Source organism: Paramormyrops kingsleyae, chromosome 6 (genome assembly GCF_048594095.1).
Source record: "Paramormyrops kingsleyae isolate MSU_618 chromosome 6, PKINGS_0.4, whole genome shotgun sequence".
NCBI lineage: Eukaryota > Metazoa > Chordata > Actinopteri > Osteoglossiformes > Mormyridae > Paramormyrops > Paramormyrops kingsleyae.
Genome location: NC_132802.1, coordinates 598,159 through 622,478, shown reverse-complemented (window position 1 = coordinate 622,478; position 24,320 = coordinate 598,159). Strand labels below are relative to the sequence as shown.

The window sequence follows — 24,320 nt, the reverse complement described above, 5'->3', positions numbered from 1 at the left end:
ACAAGGGTCATATCTAGTCTGGTCAGTTACCTGCACTGGGTGAAACCTTCCTACTGTCTCAAGTTAGTGAAATTTCATGAGCTCAGCAGTTGGTATCGGTAATGTTTTTACATATAATTGGACACAAAGTAAACGTGTACACACGTGGCTCCTGGTGACTTAAGCCTGATATGTCATAATTGTGAATGAAGTGTTTGATGGGCAGATTTGACTAAATGATAATATTTACAGCAAAGCCTTTTGTTAGGCTTCTGGAAAAATCAGTCTGCTTGTTAGGCATGACCTCAAGCAGGGAAAGGTTTGGCTATTAGTCCTGTATGTACACTGATTTCGCGTTGATGGAAAAGACCTTTTCTTTCTCCATTAGCAACTGTTCTGGGATTGGTTCACAATCTAATGTTAGCTGCTCTAACCTGAAGTGCTGAGACTTGCATTGACATTTTCGGTCAGTTGCCAGGGGGCCATTTGTGTTTCTGCTGGCGACTTCTGTCAGAGTTCAGCATGGTATCCTTCATTGACCGCTTTGAGTGCTGGCTTACTGTGCTTGTGGTCACCTTCAATAATCGGATTAGTACCTTGTGCTCTGTATCTAGTGGCACGTGAGAACTAGGGTGTGCACTTGGTCAGAAAATACAGGACCAGGCGTTTTAGCTGTTTGTCTTTCTCCAGACATGCAGTCGATTGTAAGGCAGATGCACACTTCTGGCACTGTGACTTTTATGAGCTGTTCGATATCTTGACCTGTTGATCGCTATAGGATAGTTCAGAGGTAAGCCACCTTAAGGTAGTTGTGACTGAAAGGTGATTATGATGCTAAGCCTGTTTTGATGTCCCGAAAAATATAACCTGTTTCAGTCTGATACTGAGATCTGTACTATGTCACGGTATTGCGCAAAACAGTAGATGGCATGTATAAAGTGGTGTATAAACTTGTTTTAAAATGATGGCAACCTTTTCTGAAAAAGGTGTGTGTGTGAGAGAAAAAGATTTTGTTTGTGAGAATTTGTTTGGTTACTGTGTACAGAACAAATTCTCTCACAAATAACTCACGGATAAGTACTACACAGAATTTGTTCTATTACTGTGTATTACTTGTCCAAGTATATCCATGAGTTATTTGTGAGATATTTTATATCTTTTGGATGTACATCACTTAATGATCTTTACATCATTAAGTGTTAATGTGCCTATGAAGTTCTGTGTGTGTTTTTTTGGTTATATTACATTGTGGGGACCAAATGTCAAAAACTTATCTTGTGGGGGCATTTTTCTGGTTCCCACAATATAAACCTCAAATTTATAAAAAATCAGTGACTGCAATCAAAAACTAAAGATGTCAAAAGTCTTGTATTTTCTTTTGTTACTTATAGTGAAGTTAGGGTTATGCCCATTGAAGTTAATAGATAGTGTCCCCACAATGATAGGAATGTATGAACTGTGTGTGAGTGAGAGAAAATGTGATTCAAGCATCTGTGGGAATGTGAGCAGCTGTGAGTTGTGTGGGTAAGACAGGCAGGCTGAGTTTTGACCTGCCTAACTTGTCCTCAGGCTGCCGTTTGCTCAGAGATCGTCTTCGTCTCATGCTCACGGTCTCTGCGTGTCACGTTGGGCTAGGTGAGACCCCATCCCTCACGTACCTTCTAACAGTATTCTAGCATGTCTTTTGACAAGCACTGAAGCATTTTAACCCAGGATGTCAGACTGACATTTTTCTGAATTTAACCATCTGTTTGACTTGCAGAATCATTTCTTTTGACCTAGATTGTTGATAAAACAGTTTGTGTACTGGTTTCTTCAACATGCTGTGAAATGCCTGACACAATGGGATGGTGCTTTTTGTGCTTTAATGTTCATTGACCTCTCTTTTAACTTGGTAATATTTTGAGTTTTTCTGCTTTTATAATGTCCAACCATGGCTTTGAAACTAAATTAGATAAAAGGTTAAAAAAGCCAAAATGTCTTGTCTTATGTTTGTGTGGTGAACATATAGGAGCAGACCACCCTGCTCTTGGCAGAATAAATGCTCCTGTCCTTTAGCCAAATGCTCTCTAAATGTGAGGCATACCTCTAGCATGCCATCCAAAGTAGCTTCTATTTACTGAAATTTTATATTTCATCCAGCTCTGTAGAGTTTGTATTTTGAATATGAACTTTGGGATATTTCCTGTGCTTGAGTGTCCAGGCTGACCACGGCTCTATATTTCAATAATCAATTATTATAGATGGATGGAAATTTAGAGCATTTATAAAGGTGGTTCTTCAGTACCATAAAAGATTATCCATGGGGAGACCATCCTTGGCTCAGTAACTCACCACATGCAGGACAACATTATAAAGTTTCTTTTCATTCTTGATCACCCTAATGTCTGTGGGCTGGTAGGTGGTACAGAGGTGGTTGCCCTAGATCAGAATTTATCAGACATGACCCTCATTATGTCATGTTTAAATGTACTGTATAACACATTTATAACAACATTAGTTGCACCAAAGTGCTGTACAGTGCCGATAAAAATGTTACTTAAATTCTCCAGGCAGATATTTAATGGAAGCATCTCCCTCATGCATTTTTGGGAGCAATATTTGCCACAAACCCCATCTTTTCTACACAATTTCAGCTGATTTATATTTGCGTGCAAAATCTATGCCATGGGTACGGCATTGGCAGATGTGCAACTCAGTGGAAATGCAGGGCTGCCAACTTTAGTCTGGAGTGAGATTTTAAATTTGAGCCAAGTCTGCACACACCTTTACATGTATGTAACAGTTTTATTACCTTGTAAATAGTCTGTAAACTACCCAAACAATTTTAGGCAAATTTTAAGTTTATTAGGTTTTAGGCAGACTGTTCCGTTGCCTGATGTCCAGGACTGAGAGACTCAGGAAGAGTTTTTTCCCCTAGGCCATAAGGCTTCTCAATTTAGACTAACTCTGGTCCTTCTGTACACTATGTACGTTTGCACTGAATGCACAAATACTGCACATTTGCACTATATTTCAGATTTTGCACTATGTTTTATCGCAGATACCAACTGTGTAGCATATGCAAATACCAGCAGCATGGGGTGTGCAGATACCGACTGTGTAGCATATGCAGAGTCTGGGGGCGTAAGGTGCGCAGATACAGACTGTGTAGCGTATGCAGATTCTGGGGGCGTAAGGTGCGCAGGTACAGACTGTGTAGCATATGCAGACTCTGGGGGCGTAAGGTGCGCAGATACAGACTGTGTAGCATATGCAGATTCTGGGGGCGTAAGGTGCGAAGATACAGACTGTGTAGCATATGCAGATTCTGGGGGCGTAAGGTGCGCAGATACAGACTGTGTAGCATATGCAGACTCTGGGGGCGTAAGGTGCGCAGATACAGACTGTGTAGCATATGCAGATTCTGGGGGCGTAAGGTGCGAAGATACAGACTGTGTAGCATATGCAGACTCTGGGGGCGTAAGGTGCGCAGATACAGACTGTAGCATATGCAGATTCTGGGGGCGTAAGGTGCGCAGATACCGACTGTGTAGCGTATGCAGACTCTGGGGGCGTAAGGTGCGCAGATACCGACTGTGTAGCGTATGCAGACTCTGGGGGCGTAAGGTGCGCAGATACCGACTGTGTAGCGTATGCAGATTCTGGGGGCGTAAGGTGCGCAGATACCGACTGTGTAGCATATGCAGACTCTGGGGGCGTAAGGTGCGCAGATACCGACTGTGTAGCGTATGCAGATTCTGGGGGCGTAAGGTGCGCAGATACCGACTGTGTAGCGTATGCAGATTCTGGGGGCGTAAGGTGCGCAGATACCGACTGTGTAGCGTATGCAGATTCTGGGGGCGTAAGGTGCGCAGATACCGACTGTGTAGCGTATGCAGATTCTGGGGGCGTAAGGTGCGCAGATACAGACTGTGTAGCGTTTGCAGATTCTGGGGGCGTAAGGTGCGCAGATACAGACTGTGTAGCGTTTGCAGATTCTGGGGGCGTAGTGTACACAGAAACCTGCGGTGTAGATTTTATGCAGACATATATAGCAGCCTTTACTCAGTGTTCTTATTTTCATTCCTCCCCACCATCTTCCTTCACCCTTGACTACACCCCCAATCCTGTCACAAGGACTCGCACCTTATTTGATTTTTTTTTAGGTTATTTGATGGGGGAGGGGGCTGATTTTGAAGATCAACAATAACACACAGGGAGAACATGGTGTTTGGCCCCGGCAATCTGAAATAAAGTCAGCAGCTGCAGTCAAGCTGATGGTGTGGCGTGTCAACCTTCTTAACAGAATCTGGTTTTGACAGGCCTGTGGCTGTAAGCAGAGCTGGATGATGGAGGAGAAGCTGGAGACAAACTCGCTTGGGTAAATGCATAACGTAGGAAAAACTAAAGAAATGTAATGGAACTGAATACACATCTTCATTCAGGGTGAACATCACCACAAGCACCGCATTGCAGGTTTTATGAACTGCTACATATTCTGACACCTGGACGGATCCTTTTCTCAAAACTTTTCACTTATTGGCTTCATCATATTAAGAAACGTCTGAATAATTTTGAGCCATTGTGTAATACTGCCTCTGCTGGAGCCGACACCTTGTCGTAGAGGAGGGGTTTGCGTGTTCCAGTGATCCCAGGAGCCGACACCTTGTCGTGGAGGAGGGGTTTGCGTGTTCCAGTGATCCCAGGAGCTAAGTTGCCCAGGGCTTTATGCCCCTGGTAGGGTCACCCAAGGCAAACAGGTCCTGGGTGAGGAACCAGACGAAGTGTGGCTCACAAGACCCCTAATGATGAACAAAATATTGGATCCACGATTTCCCTTGCCCGGACGCGGGTCACCGGGCCCCCCCCCCTGGAGCCAGGCCTGGGGGTGGGGCTCGATGGCGAGCGCCTGGTAGCCAGGCCTATACCCATGGGGCCTGGTCGGGCACAGCCCGAACAAGGCACGTGGGTCCCCCCTCCAATGGGCTCACCACCTGTAGGAGGGGCCATAGGGGTCGGGTGCAGTGTGAGTTGGGCAGTGGCCGAAGGCGGGGACTTTGGCGGTCCGATCCTCGGCTGCAGAAGCTAGCTCTAGGGACATGGAATGTCACCTCTCTGGTGGGGAAGGAGCCTGAGCTGGTGCGCGAGGCTGTGAGGTTCCGACTAGATATAGTCGGGCTCGCCTCGACGCACGGCTTGGGCTCTGGAACCAGTCTCCTCGAAGGGGGTTGGACCCTCTTCCACTCTGGAGTTGCTCACGGGGAGAGGCGCCGAGCTGGGGTGGGCATACTTATTGCTGGCTGATCTGGAGAGATTCTGTAAAGAGGAATGGACTCAGATGCCCTGCTCTGTATTCTCCAACCTTATAAAATGTTATAGGAGAAGACTCAGTGCTGTTATACTGACAAAGGGAGGTTATACCAAGTATTAAAAGCAGGGGTGTCAATAATCGTGGCACATTTTTTTATTATTATTATTTGATGAAGGATTTGTTCTTCCTTCAAAAAATTTATTTTAAGGAAAGGTTGAATTTTTCTCAATTTTTCAGTGTGATTTTATCTAACCCTTTTTACAAATCCTTACATGGGGTGCCAATAATTGTGTTCTCCCCGTGTCGTTGTGGGGTTTCCTCCGGGCACTCCGGTTTCCCCCCACAGTCCAAAGACATGCTGAGGCTAATTGGAGTTACTCGATTGCCCGTAGGTGTGCTTGTGTGAGTGAATGGTGTGTGAGTGTGCCCTGCGATGGGCTGGCCCCCTGTTCAGGGTTGTTCCCCGCCTCGTGCCCATTGCTTCCGGGATGGGCTCCGGACCCCCCGCGACCCAGTAGGATAAGCGGGTTGGAAAATGGATGGATGGATGGATACATATACACACACACACATTTTTTTTGAGTGTCATTGTATGAAATGTGCCCACTGTTAGACCCATGTATCATCAGGTTTGCATGTAGAGAAATGTAAAACAATGAGCAGAATGAACTATCTTGCAGTGAGTATGAGTCAAGGAGTTCAACGCAAGTCCAGGAAGATGTCAGTCACAGGAGAGCTGCAGGTACAATCCCTACTGGTATGTGTTATCCATGAAAACACTGTGGTTCTGAGATGTTTTGCTTTGAGTCTCTTCAGTTGTTCCAGATGCTGGATGAAAAATAACATTAACTAACTGCAGACTACGACAGTTAATGATGCAGCATTTCCAAATGGAAGGAGATTTTGTTATTTGGGAGGACACAACACATTCACTTAAATACGAAGAACTATGTCCTGGAGAATGAACCCCAAATGAATGAATTCAAATTCAATATTTGGGGTGGGGGATTATGTCCCATCCCCCCTGCCCCCCAGTTCATACACCTGAACATTTTCCAAATGTCATAACGTAAAACTTATACAGATCGAACAACTAAATGTAACCTCGTTGCTGCATCTCCCCCAAGCAAACTCCGTCTGTCTGAAGTTTGACCGGACCCGCTGCCCCTCCTCGTCTGGCCGATCCAGGAGTTCTGAGGTGAGGCCTGGTACCAGGGTGCCTGTGTTCTGTGTAAAATACTGAACCATAAAAATTGCCGCATATTCATATGTTGTTTGTTGCTTAGTTAATTTTTAAGTAAAATGAAGACAATGCAAGTGCTGCTTTGCCAGCTTTAACCCTTAAAACATAATTATGTAATATTTGTGTTGCAATGTGTGTTCCCTATTTTTTCCACTTCGGCATGAATGCATTTGTGCTAATAAAGCAATGAAATTAATTACCAAAATTATTGGTGCATCGCTGCGGTATTCAGATCGGTATCGGCAACGATTCATACCAATTTGACGGATCGGGAATCAGTCATAAAACAGAGCTCATATTTATTGTTAAATCGATTTGTACAATAAATCAAACGACAGTTGTTTCCCATTTAAAATGAATGCAGCATTCAAGCTGAACGCTAATGCTACTACTCAGTTCTTTTGGCCACTCAGTGGGCGTGAGCACAGTGACTTCCGCCTGCGGTGACGTCATACGCATACCCTTTGCAGCACGAGGGGCGTAAGAACATCAGAAGTATTTTGTACATTTAACGACTAGTAGTACAGCGATTTGAAATATTTGTAAAAACAAAGTTTTGAGAGATGTGAATAGCGTTTAGTGGAAAATCCCACTAAACAAAGCGAGACAACGCGAGTAATATGGGAAAAAAAAAGCAATGGATGATTTGGGAGTCGCTAGCTTCCGCTGTTTGCACACTCGCTATAGCTTGTGATACTCGAGGGGCTGATTGCCAGTGGGATCATTGTGGGGCATTTTAAACATTTGCCACTTGTCAATATTGTAACAGTGGGTCAATGAGCCATGCTTGCAATAATTAGCTAGCAGAGTCAGTTCGGGGTATAATCACGAGATGGGGTTTATTATACCCGTACCACTTCAAACAACGCACTTGCACTGCCCACCGTGCTCGTCGCCCCGCTTATTCCTCCACACGGTGGGCGCGCACACATACACACACTACGTACAACGAAGAACATTATCCACTATACATGACATAACACACAGCACATATATTATAACGACACGAGTGATTACTGGAAGTATTTACAGCTTGAATCTATATCTATGATAACACCTTACCAGAGCCAAATGTTTGTATAATGCAAAAGAAATGTAATTGTATGTTTGTGTGCAGATAAGTAAACAAATGACTTAATGAAATGAAATATTGTTGCTTACAAGTATAGCAAAGAAAGTTATTTGAGACATTCCATTGCATAGAGACTAGACAAAAGTGGAAGAGAAGCCTCCTTTGGTAGGTGAAAGATCAAAAGTGCAGCAGTTCATAGAACTGAGAGGATAATGAAGGTCCAGTTCTCAGAAATGAGTGTATGTTGAAGGTCACATGACTTGTAGTTAATGTCTATGAAAGAAGCTATGGATGGGTAAGGAAGCCGGAGGGACATCACTGCACTGAGCATGTTGTTTGCAACACTTCCCTCTGCAGATCAAAGAATTTCAGCTAACTAAGTTATAGTGTTTTATTGGACCTGATCAAAGAATTGTCACAATGATGGATGGATGGATGGATGGATGAATACAAACACAAGTGCAAAAACCAAGAGAGTGTTTGAAGTCTGTACATGTATTGCAAATATTTAGAATCCTCTGTAGAGTAAGTACACCCAGCTCAATCCTGACAGACCATGACTGATGTGGGTGCATCTCTCTTTCAGGTCCCAGCATCAAGCGCTAAGCCTCGTGAGAGTGAGAACATGCTGGGGGAAAGTGGGGAAGACAGTGAGGAAGGTACCTCACAGCTCGGAGTACAGTGATGTGACAGTAATGAGGCCCAGGGACTAAGCTGGAACAGCTAATAGGAATTTGCCTGGAATTTGTAGCTCTCCCATTACCCTGACGATTAACGTATTGCCGGCAGTCTGGTAACACTGGTGTCTGTAATAAGCAATGAGGGCAATGGGGTACTGGACCTCTAGGTCCACCAAGGAATAGAGATCCAAACCTGTCCTCTGTTGACTGCAGTTCTGTCGGCCCAGTGACTCTGGGTCTGAAATTACTGAAACTGCTTAGTGACTGAAATCTTTCTGCCTGACAGAGCTCAGCCAGGAAGACCCATTGGCATGCTGGGAAAATCTCCCCATTCTGGACCGGCTTGGCCTTAGCAGGTGTTACTGTTTTGTTAATAAATAATATTTGTCAACAAAGGGCAATGATCAATAAATAATTTAATTCAAGTTATTTATATAGATGATGGTTGCCACCTCAGTCCCATAAAATCCTGGACACCCAGTCATCAACAAAAAATATTGCACATAGTGACACAACTCCATAGGTTTGTTTAGGTCTGTTTGATTGGGAAATTGATATGGACATTGTATTTCCTGGAATTAAATTTTCTTTTTCTAGGACAAACGACCAAAATCTGGAGTGGACCTGGAAAATCCTGGTTGGGTGGCAACTCCAATATAGAGCCGGTGGCCACTTTATTAAGCACATCTAGCTAGTTGTATTGGATAGGACCCACTTTTACCTCAAGCATAAATAAGTTCTCTCATTTTTCATGCACCTGTTGAACCGGGCCATTATTTTTGCGCTTGTGGCCTCCCCATTAGGTTTAATGAGTCTGTTTTCCTTTGATCTCTCTCATTATCACAGTGTTTTCAACCACAGAAATGTGCTGAATTTTTTCGTCACCCCATCTTTTTTTTTTAATTAAAAAAAAAAAAAAAAAACTCCCCCACATTTAGATGAGGCACCTTAGCGGTTCTAATGCTTAATGAAACTGTCACTGCAGCTCTTGACCCTGTGTGCGTGTGTGTTGTGTTTTGTTCAGTTGCAACCACATCATTCAGTATTTGCTGGAATACATAATAACCTTGTTGCTGACTCTATGGTGCCCATCGCAACATAGTTGCCCCGAAGTGATTAGGCAGTTGGTGTACAATGAGAATTTTGTTGTAAAATGCAGCCCAGTCATCACTGCATGGCCCTATCATGCCCTGGTAATGCAGCTCTGCATCACTGCATTGAAGAGAGGCAGGTCAATGGCCCTATCATGCCCTGGCAATGCAGCTCTGCATCACTGCATTGATGAGAGGCAGGTCAATAGCCCTGTCATGCCCTGGTAATGCAGCTCTGTTCACTTCCCTTCATGAAGAATCCCAAGACAGTTACCTTCTTGTTCTCTCTCTAATTTCTAACTTTCTCCGCCTCTCAGTACAGAGATGACAGAGAAGGAAATGGAGGTAAGACTCAAGCCTTCAAGCCTCTGCTCCAGATTTTTCATTATCAAGCTTAATCCGATGCCTCCAGCTCCTGGTTGAATCTCAGCATTTTGCGTTGGCTGTACTGGCGCTCGCCACTGCATCATGCTGTACTTGTTCTGTAGCAGTATTACAATATATAGTATATTTTGTCCCATGCCAATCGTTCAAGTGCTTAGTTCTGTTCCTGGGCTGTTTGTGTGTGAGCTCTTTGGGTTCTGTCAGCATTATGAGAGGTTATGGGCTAGAAAAGAATGGCGAGCGCTTTGCTCCTGGTACATGTAGTGAGTGCTTTGTTCCCAGTAAATGTAGTGAGTGCTTAGCTCACAGTAAATGTAGCGAGCACTTTGCTCCTGGTAAATGTAGCGAGTGCTTTGCTCCCGGTAAATGTAGCGAGCGCTTTGCTCCCAGTAAATGTAGCGAGCGCTTTGCTCCCGGTAAATGTAGCGAGCGCTTTGCACCCGGTAAATGTAGCGAGCGCTTTGCTCCTGGTAAATGTGGTGAGCACTTTGCTCCCAGTAAATGTTTCAAGCAGTTTGCGAGAGAGTGTTTTGCTCCCAGTAAATATAGTGAGCGGTTTGCTTCCAATAAATGTAGTGAGTGTTTTGCACCCGGTAAATGCGGCGAGTGCATTCTGCTATGTGTGCCTTTTGAGAGCCCATTGTCTTGGTCTCCCCACAGAGCACCTTCCTGCAGCTGGCTTCGGCCTTCCGCTGTGACCAGTATACCTTACAGAAGAGATTGCAGGCGGAAGAGCACGCCCGCAATGTGGCCGAGTGGAACGTTCACCTGGAGCTGGAGCAGGGGCGAGATGCCCTCCAGGTACTGGAGTGTGTGTGTCTGTCTGTGTCTGTGTGTGTGTGGAGAGAGAGAGAAACATGATTTTGTTCATGAGAATTTGTTCTGTTTCTGTGTAGTACTTGTCCAAGAATATCCATGAGTTATTTGTGAGATATTTTACATCTTTTGGAGCTTCATTAAGTGTTAATGTGCCTGTGAAGTCCTGTGTGTGTTGTTTTGGTTATATTACATTGTGGGGACCAAATGTCAAAAACTTATCTTGTGGGGGCATTTTTCTGGTTCCCACAATATAAACCTCAAATTTATAAAAAATCAGTGACTGCAATCAAAAACTAAAGATGTCAAAAGTCTTGTATTTTCTTTTGTTACTTATAGTGAAGTTAGGGTTATGCCCATTGAAGTTAATAGATAGTGTCCCCACAATGATAGGAATGTATGAACTGTGTGTGAGTGAGAGAAAATGTGATTCAAGCATCTGTGGGAATGTGAGCAGCTGTGAGTTGTGTGGGTAAGACAGGCAGGCTGAGTTTTGACCTGCCTAACTTGTCCTCAGGCTGCCGTTTGCTCAGAGATCGTCTTCGTCTCATGCTCACGGTCTCTGCGTGTGTGTGTGTGTGTGTGGATTATGTTTATTTTACATTGTGGGGACCAAATGTGGGGGGGGACTATGCCAGTTACCAGTGAGGTAATGAGCCAATATCAAAGATCAAGATGAAGGCTGAGCCAGGCAATTCTAATCGATCAGCATCAGCCACCACAGTCCAATGCAAAGCCCCATCCATTTAATTTCTCTAGTTCACCCAATTTACGTTAGTTGTGCAGATGATAATGTTCTGTCACACGCTGGAGTAAGCCTGAGGCACTTGGCTTGAAACTGCAAAGTATTCAGATGTCAGCTATGTGGGAATTCTGTAAATTGGAAACTGATAGTGATCTAGTAGTATCCTGTCATGTTTGCAGTGCCGTCCTTTGGAGAGGAGGCAGCAACCGCGCGTTGTTTAATACCACAAATCTAATCAGGTGTTTCCAGAAGCATCATAAGGAAGAATACTGCAAAATCGCGAGGCTTACTCAGATGAAGAAGACACCAACTGTATGTATATATGTATATATCGATATTTATAAAAGACTCGCGAAACAGCATATATAAGTATTGAGTGGATTGGATCAGGGTACCAAAAAAGCAGATTAGGGCATTCTTACAAGTTACAGATAGCAAAGTTAAATTACTTCAAAGGAAAAAAAAAGTGGATTGTTTTTTTTAGGGGTACAAGTATGCAGTGCTGGACCTAGGATTCTTCTTAAAAAGTGGCAAAAGTCCGAGGGCCATGTGAAGATGTTAACCAAAAACCCGGCAGTTTGAAACCAAATAGCAAATAAACCAAAGCAAAAGTACAGACAAGAGCAAAGCAAAAATCAGAAATCCAATAAACCAAACAAATCATACACAGTGATATCAATCAAAGAAAAGCAAACCAACAACAATAATCAATGAGCAGAGCTCTCGAGATGTCTTGCTTGCAGCTTTTCACTTCTGGGAGATGGAAGTGACGTATGACGCATACGGTGGGGCAGGGTCTGAACGGAGAGGCAGAGCGAACGATAAATGGAGCTGAACCTAAACATGAAGTAACAGCGGCACGTAACACCCCCCCGCAGGGCAAAGGCTTCCTTTTCTATCGTACTATAGGTCAACTGATGTTTAACAAACTTTTTAGATTTTAGACCAATAAGAAATAGGATGGTCTAAACCTGCATCATCCTCCTGCAGGACAGCGCCGTTCCAGTACCACTAGCATCCACTTCTAATTTGAATGGTTTGCCAAAATTGGGGGTAGCTAAGACGAGGGAACTAGTGAGCAGAGAGCTTGAAGTCGAAGGCAGATTGACAATCAGTGGACCAGGCAAAATGCGCATTCTTTGGGAGCAAATTTGTAAGGGGTAACACTATGTCAGAAAAATTCCAGCAAAAACAACGATAATAACCTGCCATCCCAAGAAAACGTCGGAGGTCTCCCTTAGTTTGCAGAATGGGGAAGGACTTGATGGCTTGGACCTTGGCGTCTACAGGCTTGACCATTCCGTGTCTTACTAGTTTTCCGAGGTATGTGACGGTGCCCTGTCCGAATTCATATTTGTCAAGGTTAAGTATTAACAAAGCCTCTTTCAGCGAGTAAAAACTTGTTCTAATGACGTCACATATTTGTTCCAAGAGTCAGAATGGATAACCACATCATCTAAGTATGCTTCACAGTTTGTAACATCTCCTAATACGTTATGCATTAGCCGTTGGAATGTTGCTGGGGCATTACGTAATCCAAAGGACATGACCGTATACTGCAAGAAGGTGTCTGGCGTAGCAAAAGCGGAGATTTTCAAAGCACGAGGGGTCAACAGTACCTGCTAATATCCTTTTAGGAGGTCGAGCTTTGTTATGAACCGAGCAGAACTAATGCGGTCTACACAATCTAACATCCTGAGAAGCGGAAAACATCAGGTTTGGTTACCGCATTTATAATCCGTGCAGAAACAAAACGTACCATCAGGTTTTGGAACGAGCAAACAGGGTGAGCTACAGGGACTGGAACTGGGAACAGCAAGACCATTTTCCAGCAAGTAATCAGTTTCCTTTTTTAGTAGCGCTCACTTATGAGGACTAACGCAATAGGGGTGCTGTTCAATGGGGACATGATCTCCAACATCAATGTCACGCTCTAAAACAGGGGTCCGCAAAGGTGTGTCAGTGAATAAAGACGGAAATTTACTTATGAGGACTTGAATATCCGATTAGGCGGCCGAGGGTAAGTCAGCAAGCCATCCTGAGTTGGGCAGGCAAGCGATTGGCAAACAATTCCTCCCGAGATATAGCTCATCGAGTTCAAGCGAGTACTCGTGTAAAGGCACATTAACCACAGAAGAGGGGAGCGGAACAGGAGCGGGCGAAGGCGCAGGGTCAGAATGATCAACGTAAGGTTTCAACACGTTCATGTGACAAATACCGGTTTTCTGTTTTTGGTTCGGAGTGTCAATTATATAATCGGTGAGACTTACTTTTTCCTGTACTCTGTAGGGACCTGAAAACCGTGCTTGGAGAGACGAGCCAGGCAGGGGCAAGAGGAACAACATGCAATCTCCCTCCTGGAAAGTTTGTTCCCTTGCTTTCTTATCAAAGTGAGCTTTCATCACCTCCTGTAATGAACTTAACGAGCGTCTGGCCAGTTCCCTGGCTGCACCAAGGCGTTCACGCAGAGACTTCACAAAGCTCAGCACATTCTTAGTCTGAGGAGGTGGTCTCAGGGACAACCACTGCTTCTGCAGTATCTTTAAAGGACTGCGCATGTCATGCCCAAAGACAAGTTCAGCCAGACTGAAACCAGTAAACTCTTGCACAGTGTCCCGAATAACGAACAAAAGCAAAGGTACCCCCTCGTCCCAGTCTTTCCCTGCCCCTAAACAGTAGGTACGCAGCATGACCTTAAAAGATTGGTGGAAACACTGCAGGGCCCGCTGGGACTCCAGGTGATGCTGGATGTTTAGTTTGCATGCCACCTGAGAAAATAGCCGGGAAGTAAAATTTGAACCCTGGTCAGACTTTAGGTAGGACTTTTGCCACACCTTTTGTTTTTAAGCTTCGCAGAGGTATCGCTTTGGGATAACGGGTAGTTGGACCCACGCAATCGATAAAAATGTGCTTGAATGGTTCCCCAGTCGCTGGGATCGGACGCAGGGGAGCAGGGGGAATTGTTTGGTTGAGCTTCTATGGGTTAACACAAACTCATCAGCGAGGGTAGCGGCTTCGCCAAGAGACGTAACTTTCTGTTCATTCAGATATACAACAACATGGTCAGGTACACAATTCTTGAACTCTTCAAGCAAAATCAGCTCCTTGAACTGGTCGAAATTTGTCACACTGCTAGTTGTCCACCACTTATCAAAGAGAAGTGACTTCTCGGATTTACAGAGGTTCCGGAAGTTTTTCCGGTAAGCTTCAGGTACCAATTCGTATTCCCTCAAGACAATAGCCTTTATAACATCATAATCAAGGCTCTGTTCAAATGCAAGAGCCGAACAAACTTCTTGAGCTTTCCCCACAAGCTTGCACTGCAGCAAAAGTGAACATATGTGCCTGGGCCAATTCAAAGTGGTAGCAATGCCATCAAAGATGGGGAAATAGGCATCTACTACATTCTCTCGAAATATGGGCACGAGTCCAATATGGCGACTGGCATCGAATCCAATATTCTCACTCTCAAGGGATCAGGGTGGAACTGTCAGAGATCGAGGGCTAGGATGCGAAGCATCGTCCAGTGGGGTAGCACCGGCACGAGCTAAGGAAGCGGCGGAACGAGTAGTACCAAGGGGCGAACTTACCTTGCGAGGCTGAGGAATGGGCTGTAGCTGGCCTACCCTTGCCTTTTTCAGGGCCTCCACCCTATCCACTTCTATCTCCAAAGCCCTTACCCAAAGGAGTTGGGCTTGGTAATCCTGGTGCGTAGACGTTAACCAAAACCGGGCGAGAGTTCGAAACCAAATAGCAAATAAACCAAAGCGAAAGTACAGACAAGGGCAAAGCGAAATTCAGAAATCCAATTAACGAAATAAATGATACACAGTGGTATCAATCAAAGAAAAGCAAACTCTCAAGACATCTTGCATCCTGCCTCTTAATCTTCAACTCAAGTTCCTTAAACCGAATAGTCAGGAGGAGGACCTCCTTGGGCCAGCCGGGATCCCTGGGATCCATGCGTAGCTAGGATTCCGGGCCTCTGGCTTCTGCCGTCGTAGGTGACCGGATCGGTGCAACACCCGAGAGATCACCAGGCTCTGGCGGGATTCCTTGCGTGACCAATTCGTCCTGCAGGACCTGCTTAATTTCCCGTTTTGAGGCATCGACAGGGATCACCACGTTAAAGAAGCCTGCAATGGCCACCAGGTCAGCCTTCCTATAACTATCAAACTGCTCCTGTGTGGTGCACAGGGTAAACTCAAGCAAGTTGAATGTAGCCATGCTAATCCCAATTACCAGGTGTTTCCCCACCAAAATGAATCCACCAAACAAAGTTGAAAAAGGCACAAAGACTGGGTGACACAGACAAAAAAGAGGGACGATCCAACCAAGCTTTAGTAATTCTATCCTGGACGAGCCCCCAATTTCTGTTATGAGCCCCAGTCTAGGGTTGGGGCATAACAGAATGAAAGGGGAAGTAGAGTAAGGGAAGAACAGGGTGTGATGGACAAGGGAACACACATGGAGAAAGGGATATTATTTTTATATTTTTCCGTTTTTCTTGACACACCACAGACACAGAACAAATAAACCCAGTTGAAAAGGACTCAGGAGTGACTACAGCCAAAACAATAAACAAAACCCAGCTTCCGAACACATCCCAAAGCTAAACTTACTTAAGTGCAAAGAAAATAAAAACAAAATGACAAATTCTCCACCAAACTCCCTATCCAAACAACAGCATACAACATATGTCCGCAAAACAAAATGGCAGTCATTCCCTACACACCTGACACAGATCAAAGCAGCGAAAGTCACCGGGGCATGTGTAGACGTTAACCAAAACCGGGCGAGAGTTCGAAACCAAATAGCAAATAAACCAAAGCGAAAGTACAGACAAGGGCAAAGTGAAAATCAGAAATCCAATTAACTAAACAAATGATACAGAGTGATATCAATCAAAGAAAAGCAAACCAACAACAATAATCGATAAGCAGAGCTCTCGAGATGTCTTGCTTGCGGCTTTTCACTTCTGGGATACGGAAGTGACATATGACGCATAAAGCGAGACAGGGCGGGGTCTGGATGGGGAGGCGGAGCGAACGATGAATGGAGTGGAGGACTGTGGGCAGAGCTGAACCTAAACATGAAGTAACCGTTCTAATAGAACATTTGATGTTAAATTTAGCCAAAGCATCTATTCAAGGCATTGTGGACCCCGATAATCACTGCCTGTAGCTATAATTATTAGGGGTGTAACAATACATCGATTTGTATCGATATATCGATTCAACAGCAAATGATCCGATGCATCGATGTGACCGCATAAATATCGATACATGCGTTTTTATTTTCTGGCCTGTTCCAGTATTGTTTTCATGATCCACGCCGATGTATACATGGTCTACACCAGGGGTGCCCAATACATCGATCGCGATCTACTGGTCAATCGCAAAGGTAGTGTGGGCAGATCGTAAAAAATAGAGGATGGATGACGCGTTCAACCGCGGTAACTGCTGCAAGCTACCGAGTCGCCTAGTTAGCCTCCAGTTTATTTCTACTAAACTTAAGAAAGGGTATAGAAATGAATAGGGGAGCTGGACCAAGTAAGAAGCCTCTAGCACACGAGAGGGTCATACGAGCAGGTCATGACAGTTATGGACATACTTTTTGTTACACTTTTGTATTTGTCTGGAGAAGACTTGATTCAAAATAAAAATTATTCACCATGTTAATCTACATCCATCCAAAGTTTTTATTTTTACCTTATTGCACTTTATTTTGCTTGATTTATGGGACATACTTGACTACACTAGATTTTGTTTACAGTTCCCAATAAAATATGATAAAATGCTAATTATATTTGCCTTTTTTAATCCATTGAAATGTAAAGGATTGTGTGAAATTTCATCATTTCAACTACTATCCCCAGTATCGAGCTGAAATGTATCGTATCGCATCATATCGTGGCAATTTCTGAGGAAAATAAGGTATCGAACTGTTGGCTTAAAGAATCGATACTGTATCATATCGCGAGGAAAGCTGTGATTTACACCCCTAATAATTATCATCCTTGCCTGTGTGACCCCATCTGTGTGAGCAGGCACTGAAGGCCTTGTGTCTGGACACCAAGAGGAGCAAAATCCTTCAGAGGCTTGAGCTCTGCCTGGATGTCCTGGCTGGCTCCGTGCAGCGTATCACCAACACGGCAGAGGTGCTGGGTGCTGTGCATCAGGTACCTGTTGGAGTGTGTGTGCCAGACAGGCTCATCGTGTGCATGAGGGTGACTGCAGCTCACATTTCGGAGAGCTTCAATATCTCAGGTGATTTGGTTTAGACATTAATAGGAGGCACAGGAGCTTCATTTAAGAGGAAACCAGGAAAATAGTGTCCTCTACAGGACTGATAAAGTGTTAATTTGTACCGTATGTGGGGTAGAATGGGGGGGGGGGGTTACTGTTTGTCAAGTGTGTCGTCCCCCTGCATGTCCTTGCAACCCCGACCAGAGTAAGCGCTCAGAAGTTGGATGGACGTTATTCTTAAGGCGTTATTTTATATTCAGATAAAAACAGCTGTTTCTCCATTGCCAATGTTTTGTGTTCAAATTAGTGATTTGCACTACTGAATGTTAGCGTTGTGTGACATGACTGTATAGTGTGCCAAATGCATTCGAACCTGGAACCCATGTTCCAGGAGGCTCGTGTGAGCCACGCGGTGCAACTCATGATGGCCCATGTGGAGAAGCTGCAGTGGCGGCATGTCAGGGACTATGCTGAGCTGGAGGAGGCAAAGAGGATGGTGCAGAGGAGCAACTGTTCTCGGCAACTTAGCGATCCCAGGGGTGAGTGCTGCCACCCAGTGGTCTTCATGGCTCATTGCGGGCAATTGCTAGATGCCTGTAAATGTGCAGCAGGGACAAAAATTGTCTTAATCCACAGTTAAATGAATTTTGGAGGGTGTTGTTATACCACAGAGGACCTTGTGAAATCATAGGTTTTAATGTGAGGATGTGATTCTGCTAACGAATAAGGTGTGAGAACTGCTCCAATCTCACGCTTGATGATCCTCACGATCTCTTTCTAGATGAGGGTGAAATGAGGCAGAAGGTCATTAGGTCAGGCCAGGTAACAGTTCCCCTTAACAGAAGCTTATTCTCACATTGATGCAATGTGCTTATTATTGATTGTGCTGCACATTATAATCGGCATCTTTCCTGTTTCTTGTTTCTCAAGCTCAGCACTCGGCGCAGAGTGAGTGTTGCTGTCATACCCACTAGTCAGGTATGGTCTCTGTTATGGTGCTTTTGGCCTAGTCACAAAAAAAATGAAAGTCAATGGATGCACATACCTTAGAAGGTACTGGGAGGCTCACACACATCCCCATTTCACCCACAGACTCGGAGTGAAATACAAACTTTGCCAATGAACCCCAAGGCTAACTGCCAATTGGACAGCAGGTACCAGTGACTTCGAAAGTGAAGCATTCTGATTGGCTAAATGAGCCTGACACATCTGATTGGCCACAACATTAAAATAAAACATTTCATTAGTTATTACAAATATTAACATTAATAGACATTCCCTTTTTATAGCACCATCAAAAATCTAATAACTATCTGATTTAGCCGCAAGAAAAAGCTGAATGGAATGGACAGGGCAGACCTAGGAAGGGGTAACACTTTTGACCTCGGTATTTTAAAAATCATGGCTACACTCCTGATTGCAGCTTACCTTGGCTTATAGTGCACAACCTCATACGTAAATTAAATTCCACAATATATATATATATATATATACACTCACCTAAAGGATTATTAGGAACACCTGTTCAATTTCTCATTAATGCAATTATCTAATCAACCAATAACATGGCAGTTGCTTCAATGCATTTAGGGATGTGGTCCTGGTCAAGACAATCTCCTGAACTCCAAACTGAATGTCAGAATGGGAAAGAAAGCTGATTTAAGCAATTTTGAGCGTGGCATGGTTGTTGGTGCCAGACGGGCCGGTCTGAGTATTTCACAATCTGCTCAGTTACTGGGATTTTCACGCACAACCATTTCTAGGGTTTACAAAGAATGATGTGCAAAGGGAAAAACATCCAGTATGCGGCAGTCCTGTGGGCGAAAATGGCTGGTTGATGCTAGAGGTCAGAGGAGAATGGGCCGACTGATTCAAGCTGATAGAAGAGCAACTTTGACTGAAATAACCACTCGTTACAACTGAAGTATGCAGCAAAGCATTTGTGAAGCCACAACACGCACAACCTTGAGGCGGATGGGCTACAACAGCAGAAGACCCCACCGGGTACCACTCATCTCCACTACAAATAGGAAAAAGAGGCTACAATTTGCACAAGCTCACCAAAATTGGACAGTTGAAGACTGGAAAAATGTTGCCTGGTCTGATGAGTCTCGATTTCTGTTGAGACATTCAAATGGTAGAGTCAGAATTTGGCGTAAACAGAATGAGAACATGGATCCATCATGCCTTGTTACCACTGTGCAGGCTGGTGGTGGTGGTGTAATGGTGTGGGGGATGTTTTCTTGGCACACTTTAGGCCCCTTAGTGCCAATTGGGCATCGTTTAAATGCCACGGCCTACCTGAGCATTGTTTCTGACCATGTCCATCCCTTTATGACCACCATGTACCCATCCTCTGATGGCTACTTCCAGCAGGATAATGCACCATGTCACAAAGCTCGAATCATTTCAAATTGGTTTCTTGAACATGACAATGAGTTCACTGTACTAAAATGGCCCCCACAGTCACCAGATCTCAACCCAATAGAGCATCTTTGGGATGTGGTGGAACGGGAGCTTCGTGCCCTGGATGTGTATCCCACAAATCTCCATCAACTGCAAGATGCTATCCTATTAATATGGGCCAACATTTCTAAAGAATGCTTTCAGCACCTTGTTGAATCAATGCCACGTAGAATTAAGGCAGTTCTGAAGGCGAAAGGGGGTCAAACACCGTATTAGTATGGTGTTCCTAATAATCCTTTAGGTGAGTGTATATATATATATTGGTGGCTTCACAAATGCTTTGCTGCATACCTCGGTTGTAACGAGTGGTTATTTCAGTCAAAGTTGCTCTTCTATCAGCTTGAATCAGTCGGCCCATTCTCCTCTGACCTCTAGCATCAACAAGGCATTTTCGCTCACAGGACTGCTGCATACTGGATGTTTTTCCCTTTTCACACCATTCTTTGTAAACCCTAGAAATGGTTGTGCGTGAAAATCCCAGTAACTGAGCAGACTGTGAAATACTCAGACCGGCCCGTCTGGCACCAACAACCATGCCACGCTCAAAATTTCTTAAATCACCTTTCTTTCCCATTCTGACATTCAGTTTGGAGTTCAGGAGATTGTCTTGACCAGGACCACACCCCTAAATGCATTGAAGCAACTGCCATGTGATTGGTTGATTAGATAAATGCATTAATGAGAAATTGAACAGGTGTTCCTAATAATCCTTTAGGTGAGTGTATATATATCTATATAAAGTCCTTCATGTAAAACAATAAAACAAATGCTGAATGTTGGTTGTCTATCAGATACAATAAGAATGTTTCTGTATTTATTGAAGTGTATTTTACCAGGCGCTAAAACTGACTAAATGTGACTTAGATGCCCATTTGTATCTGAACCCGAGGTGTTGCTTGTTTTTCCGTTTCCGCCAAAACATTTGTTAGATTGCTCTGGACCATTCTTAAACGTACAAACGTTTGCAGGGTATGTTTTATGTTGTTTCTTTATAAATCCCGAAGTCCTTGCATAAACGTGAACACTATTTGTATTTTATTCATGAATGAGTCCCCAATAGTTCACCCACCCTTGTTTTTCTCTCGGCCTGTATTTAGGGCCTAGGCTTTATTTGCCTGTTAAACACGCATCCGGCTATTACCTGAGACTCAGCATTTGATTGAATCCCGGCTTTTATTTCAGGAAATACAGTATATATATTCTGGAAATAGCGATTGGTGCTATGTTAGTATTAGATGTGTGGTACAATCTAATGCTTTAGCTTCATGACTGCAAGGTTATGGGTTTATATTAAATATATTTGACTTAATCCTTTTCATAAAAAGCTGCCTGATTAAATGTAAAACTTTTAACCCTGTTGTAAAGTAGAGATTGTAGGGTAAGCAGTGGAGTAGAGTTTGTAGGGTAAGCAATGGAGTAGATATTGTAGAGTAAGCAAGCAAAGCTTAGGGTATTTTGGAACAAGACCTGCACTTTCATAAATGAACAATTATCAGTATTAGTTGTGCCATGAACACAATGACAGTCAATCTGCTTGCTGTCTGCATTCTATTGTTTTACCACCATCTCTCTGTAGACAGCTACTGAACGGTGTATCAGACAGTGGCCCCTTCCATTCAACAGGGGGCCCCCACACCCCTCCACAGGTGCCAGGTCCTTCACAGGGCTGGGTTGCAAAAAGCTATGTGCTGGACCTGCGCAGGTATTTCCTGAATTGTTTGTCCCACTCCAGAACTTACGGTGAGGTGCCTCAGCTGGCAATTGATCTCGCATGAGCACTTCCTGGGCTGTCAGTTAATGCTGGCCTTATGCCGGCCTCTGTGTGCCTGTACGGTCACAATGAAAGCTGTGCTTGTGTACACAGCCCGTCTCGGGATCCCACGGACAGACAATGCAGGAACCGAGGGCTGAAGGAGGGAGGCCTCACAGGTGGCTGGAGTACTCCGACGAAGCATGAACTGCAGCTCATGCACAGCAAGGATTTCAGCTTGTACTCGTATGTGTCTCTCTCAGACCTAAAATCCCCTTTTCCTTCTATATCAAGGGTATATTCTTGTGCACTATTTGTGCTATTACCTATACATGCCTCTCTATTTCCCCTTTTTTCCTTGTGTAAATTATAAACCGAAAGTTGTCTTGTTTCTACAGGTTTGTTGATAACAACAAACAGCACCCCCCGCAGCCTTGGCTGTCTTATTGCCACTGGATCCTGTTCTGGATGTACGTCATAGCACTGCCTTGCATTGTGCTGTTGGGCGTTTTGCTCTGCTGTCTGCAGGGTTCCATCTTTTCACTATGAAATCTCACACTCACAGCATTTCCCAGAACTAAAGCAGTGACCTTTCCTCCCATGAGAGCTGCCAGTGTGTGTGGCAGATAGGATTCTGTTAACTTTCAAAAATATGTTTTGCCTTTCTGAATTGCATACCTTTGATCATCCATGTAAGCACATATTGCAGATGTGAAATTCAGAATATTGCCTTGAATCTGTTTAGGGCAGTAAGTTCCTTGACTCTGTATCACTTTGATTAAACAGCAGACTCACCTGTGCAGCATGAGTTAAGTTTTTTACCACAATGCCACACAGTCGACAAATGACTGAAAGGTAACAAAAAAAACAAAATCATATTGAGTATTTGAAGATTTAAGTATCAGTGTGTCATAATGGCTGCACAATGAGACGCCTCAGTCTCTAGCTGAAAAAAGTGGAGTCTTTCCTTGTTTCAGTGGGGGCCTCAACTCTACACCTGTGAGGCCCAGAACATTGAGTGCACCTTACTAGTGCATTCGTAAATCACTGAGCACACCTTACTAATGCATTCGTAAATCATTGAGCGCATCTTACTAATGCATTCGTAAATCATTGAGCGCACCTTACTAATGCATTCGTAAATCACTGAGCACACCTTACTAATGCATTCGTAAATCACTGAGCTCACCTTACTAATGCATTCGTAAATCACTGAGCGCACCTTACTAATGCATTCGTAAATCACTGAGCGAACCTTTCTAATGCATTCGTAAATCATTGAGCGCACCTTACTAATGCATTCGTAAATCACTGAGCACACCTTACTAATGCATTCGTAAATCACTGAGCGCACCTTACTAATGCATTCGTAAATCATTGAGCGCACCTTACTAATGCATTCGTAAATCACTGAGCGCACCTTACTAGTGCATTCGTAAATCATTGAGCGCACCTTACTAATGCATTCGTAAATCACTGAGCGCACCTTACTAGTGCATTCGTAAATCATTGAGCGCACCTTACTAATGCATTCGTAAATCACTGAGCGCACCTTACTAATGCATTCGTAAATCACTGAGCACACCTTACTAATGCATTCGTAAATCACTGAGCTCACCTTACTAATGCATTCGTAAATCATTGAGCGCACCTTACTAATGCATTCGTAAATCACTGAGCACACCTTACTAATGCATTCGTAAATCACTGAGCGAACCTTTCTAATGCATTCGTAAATCATTGAGCGCACCTTACTAATGCATTCGTAAATCATTGAGCGCACCTTACAAATGCTTCTTTTAAATCATTGTGTGCACCTTCATGATGCATTCACAGAAAACTGAGTGTACCTTTATAATGCATTCATAGAACATTCAATGTACCTTCTTAATGCATTGATAAAACATTCAGTGCATCTTCGTAATGCATTCATATAACATTCAGTGTACCTTCTTAATGCATTCATAGAACATTCGGTGTACCTTTGCAATGCATTCATAGAACATTCAGTGTAACTTTGTAATTCATTCATACAACATTCAGTGCACCTTCATAATTAAGAATTTCAGTTCATCTCCATAATTAACAGCGTTAATTTACATCAATAACAACCACTATACAATTATATTATCATATAATATTTATTTTTAATGTACACTGCCTGGCCAAATAAAAGTCACCACTTGAATTCAAATCAGCAGGTACTTAAAAGCCAAGGATAGGATCTTTATTAAAGCTTAGCAACCTTATACAGCCATAAGGTGAATTCAGCTGAATACCTGAATCTACTGAATGGCCAAGTTATCCCATTAATGGGTTTTTTCTTACCTAAAGACATGGGCATATTCAGGGATGATAATGCCAAGATCCATAGGGCTCAAACTGTTAAAGAGTGGTTTAGGGAGTGCAAGGAATCACTTTCACACGTGAATTGGGCAGCACATAGTTAATGCAAGAATTAATGCAAATCTGGATGAAAAAAAATGTTGAGATGCTGCATAAGCACATGGAAACAATGCATTAATGAATGTGCAGGCCCAACAAAATATTAAA

General features: G+C 43.7%; 1 protein-coding gene across 1 annotated transcript; it reads left to right on the top strand.

The window, feature by feature from the left end:
• Positions 1-23: 23 nt before the first annotated feature.
• Positions 24-22,556, top strand: LOC111834333 (inositol 1,4,5-triphosphate receptor associated 1). The gene is made up of 16 exons (XM_072713287.1): positions 24-1,614; positions 4,284-4,342; positions 5,953-6,014; positions 6,400-6,470; positions 8,174-8,246; positions 8,554-8,623; positions 9,676-9,703; positions 10,403-10,543; positions 17,353-17,484; positions 17,943-18,090; positions 18,333-18,373; positions 18,482-18,529; positions 18,644-18,705; positions 21,594-21,719; positions 21,882-22,013; positions 22,166-22,556. The coding sequence occupies exons 2-16, from the start codon at positions 4,308-4,310 to the stop codon at positions 22,314-22,316; spliced, it is 1,320 nt and encodes a 439-aa protein (XP_072569388.1). The 5' UTR covers positions 24-1,614; positions 4,284-4,307; the 3' UTR covers positions 22,317-22,556.
• Positions 22,557-24,320: the final 1,764 nt, after the last annotated feature.

Coding starts and splice junctions, on each gene's coding strand:
- LOC111834333 (XM_072713287.1), top strand. CDS start 4,308: ATGATGGAGGAGAAGCTGGAGACAAACTCGCTTGG. Junction 8,624..9,675: donor GACCGGCTTGGCCTTAGCAG/GTGTTACTGTTT, acceptor TCCGCCTCTCAG/TACAGAGATGACAGAGAAGG. Junction 9,704..10,402: donor TGACAGAGAAGGAAATGGAG/GTAAGACTCAAG, acceptor GTCTCCCCACAG/AGCACCTTCCTGCAGCTGGC.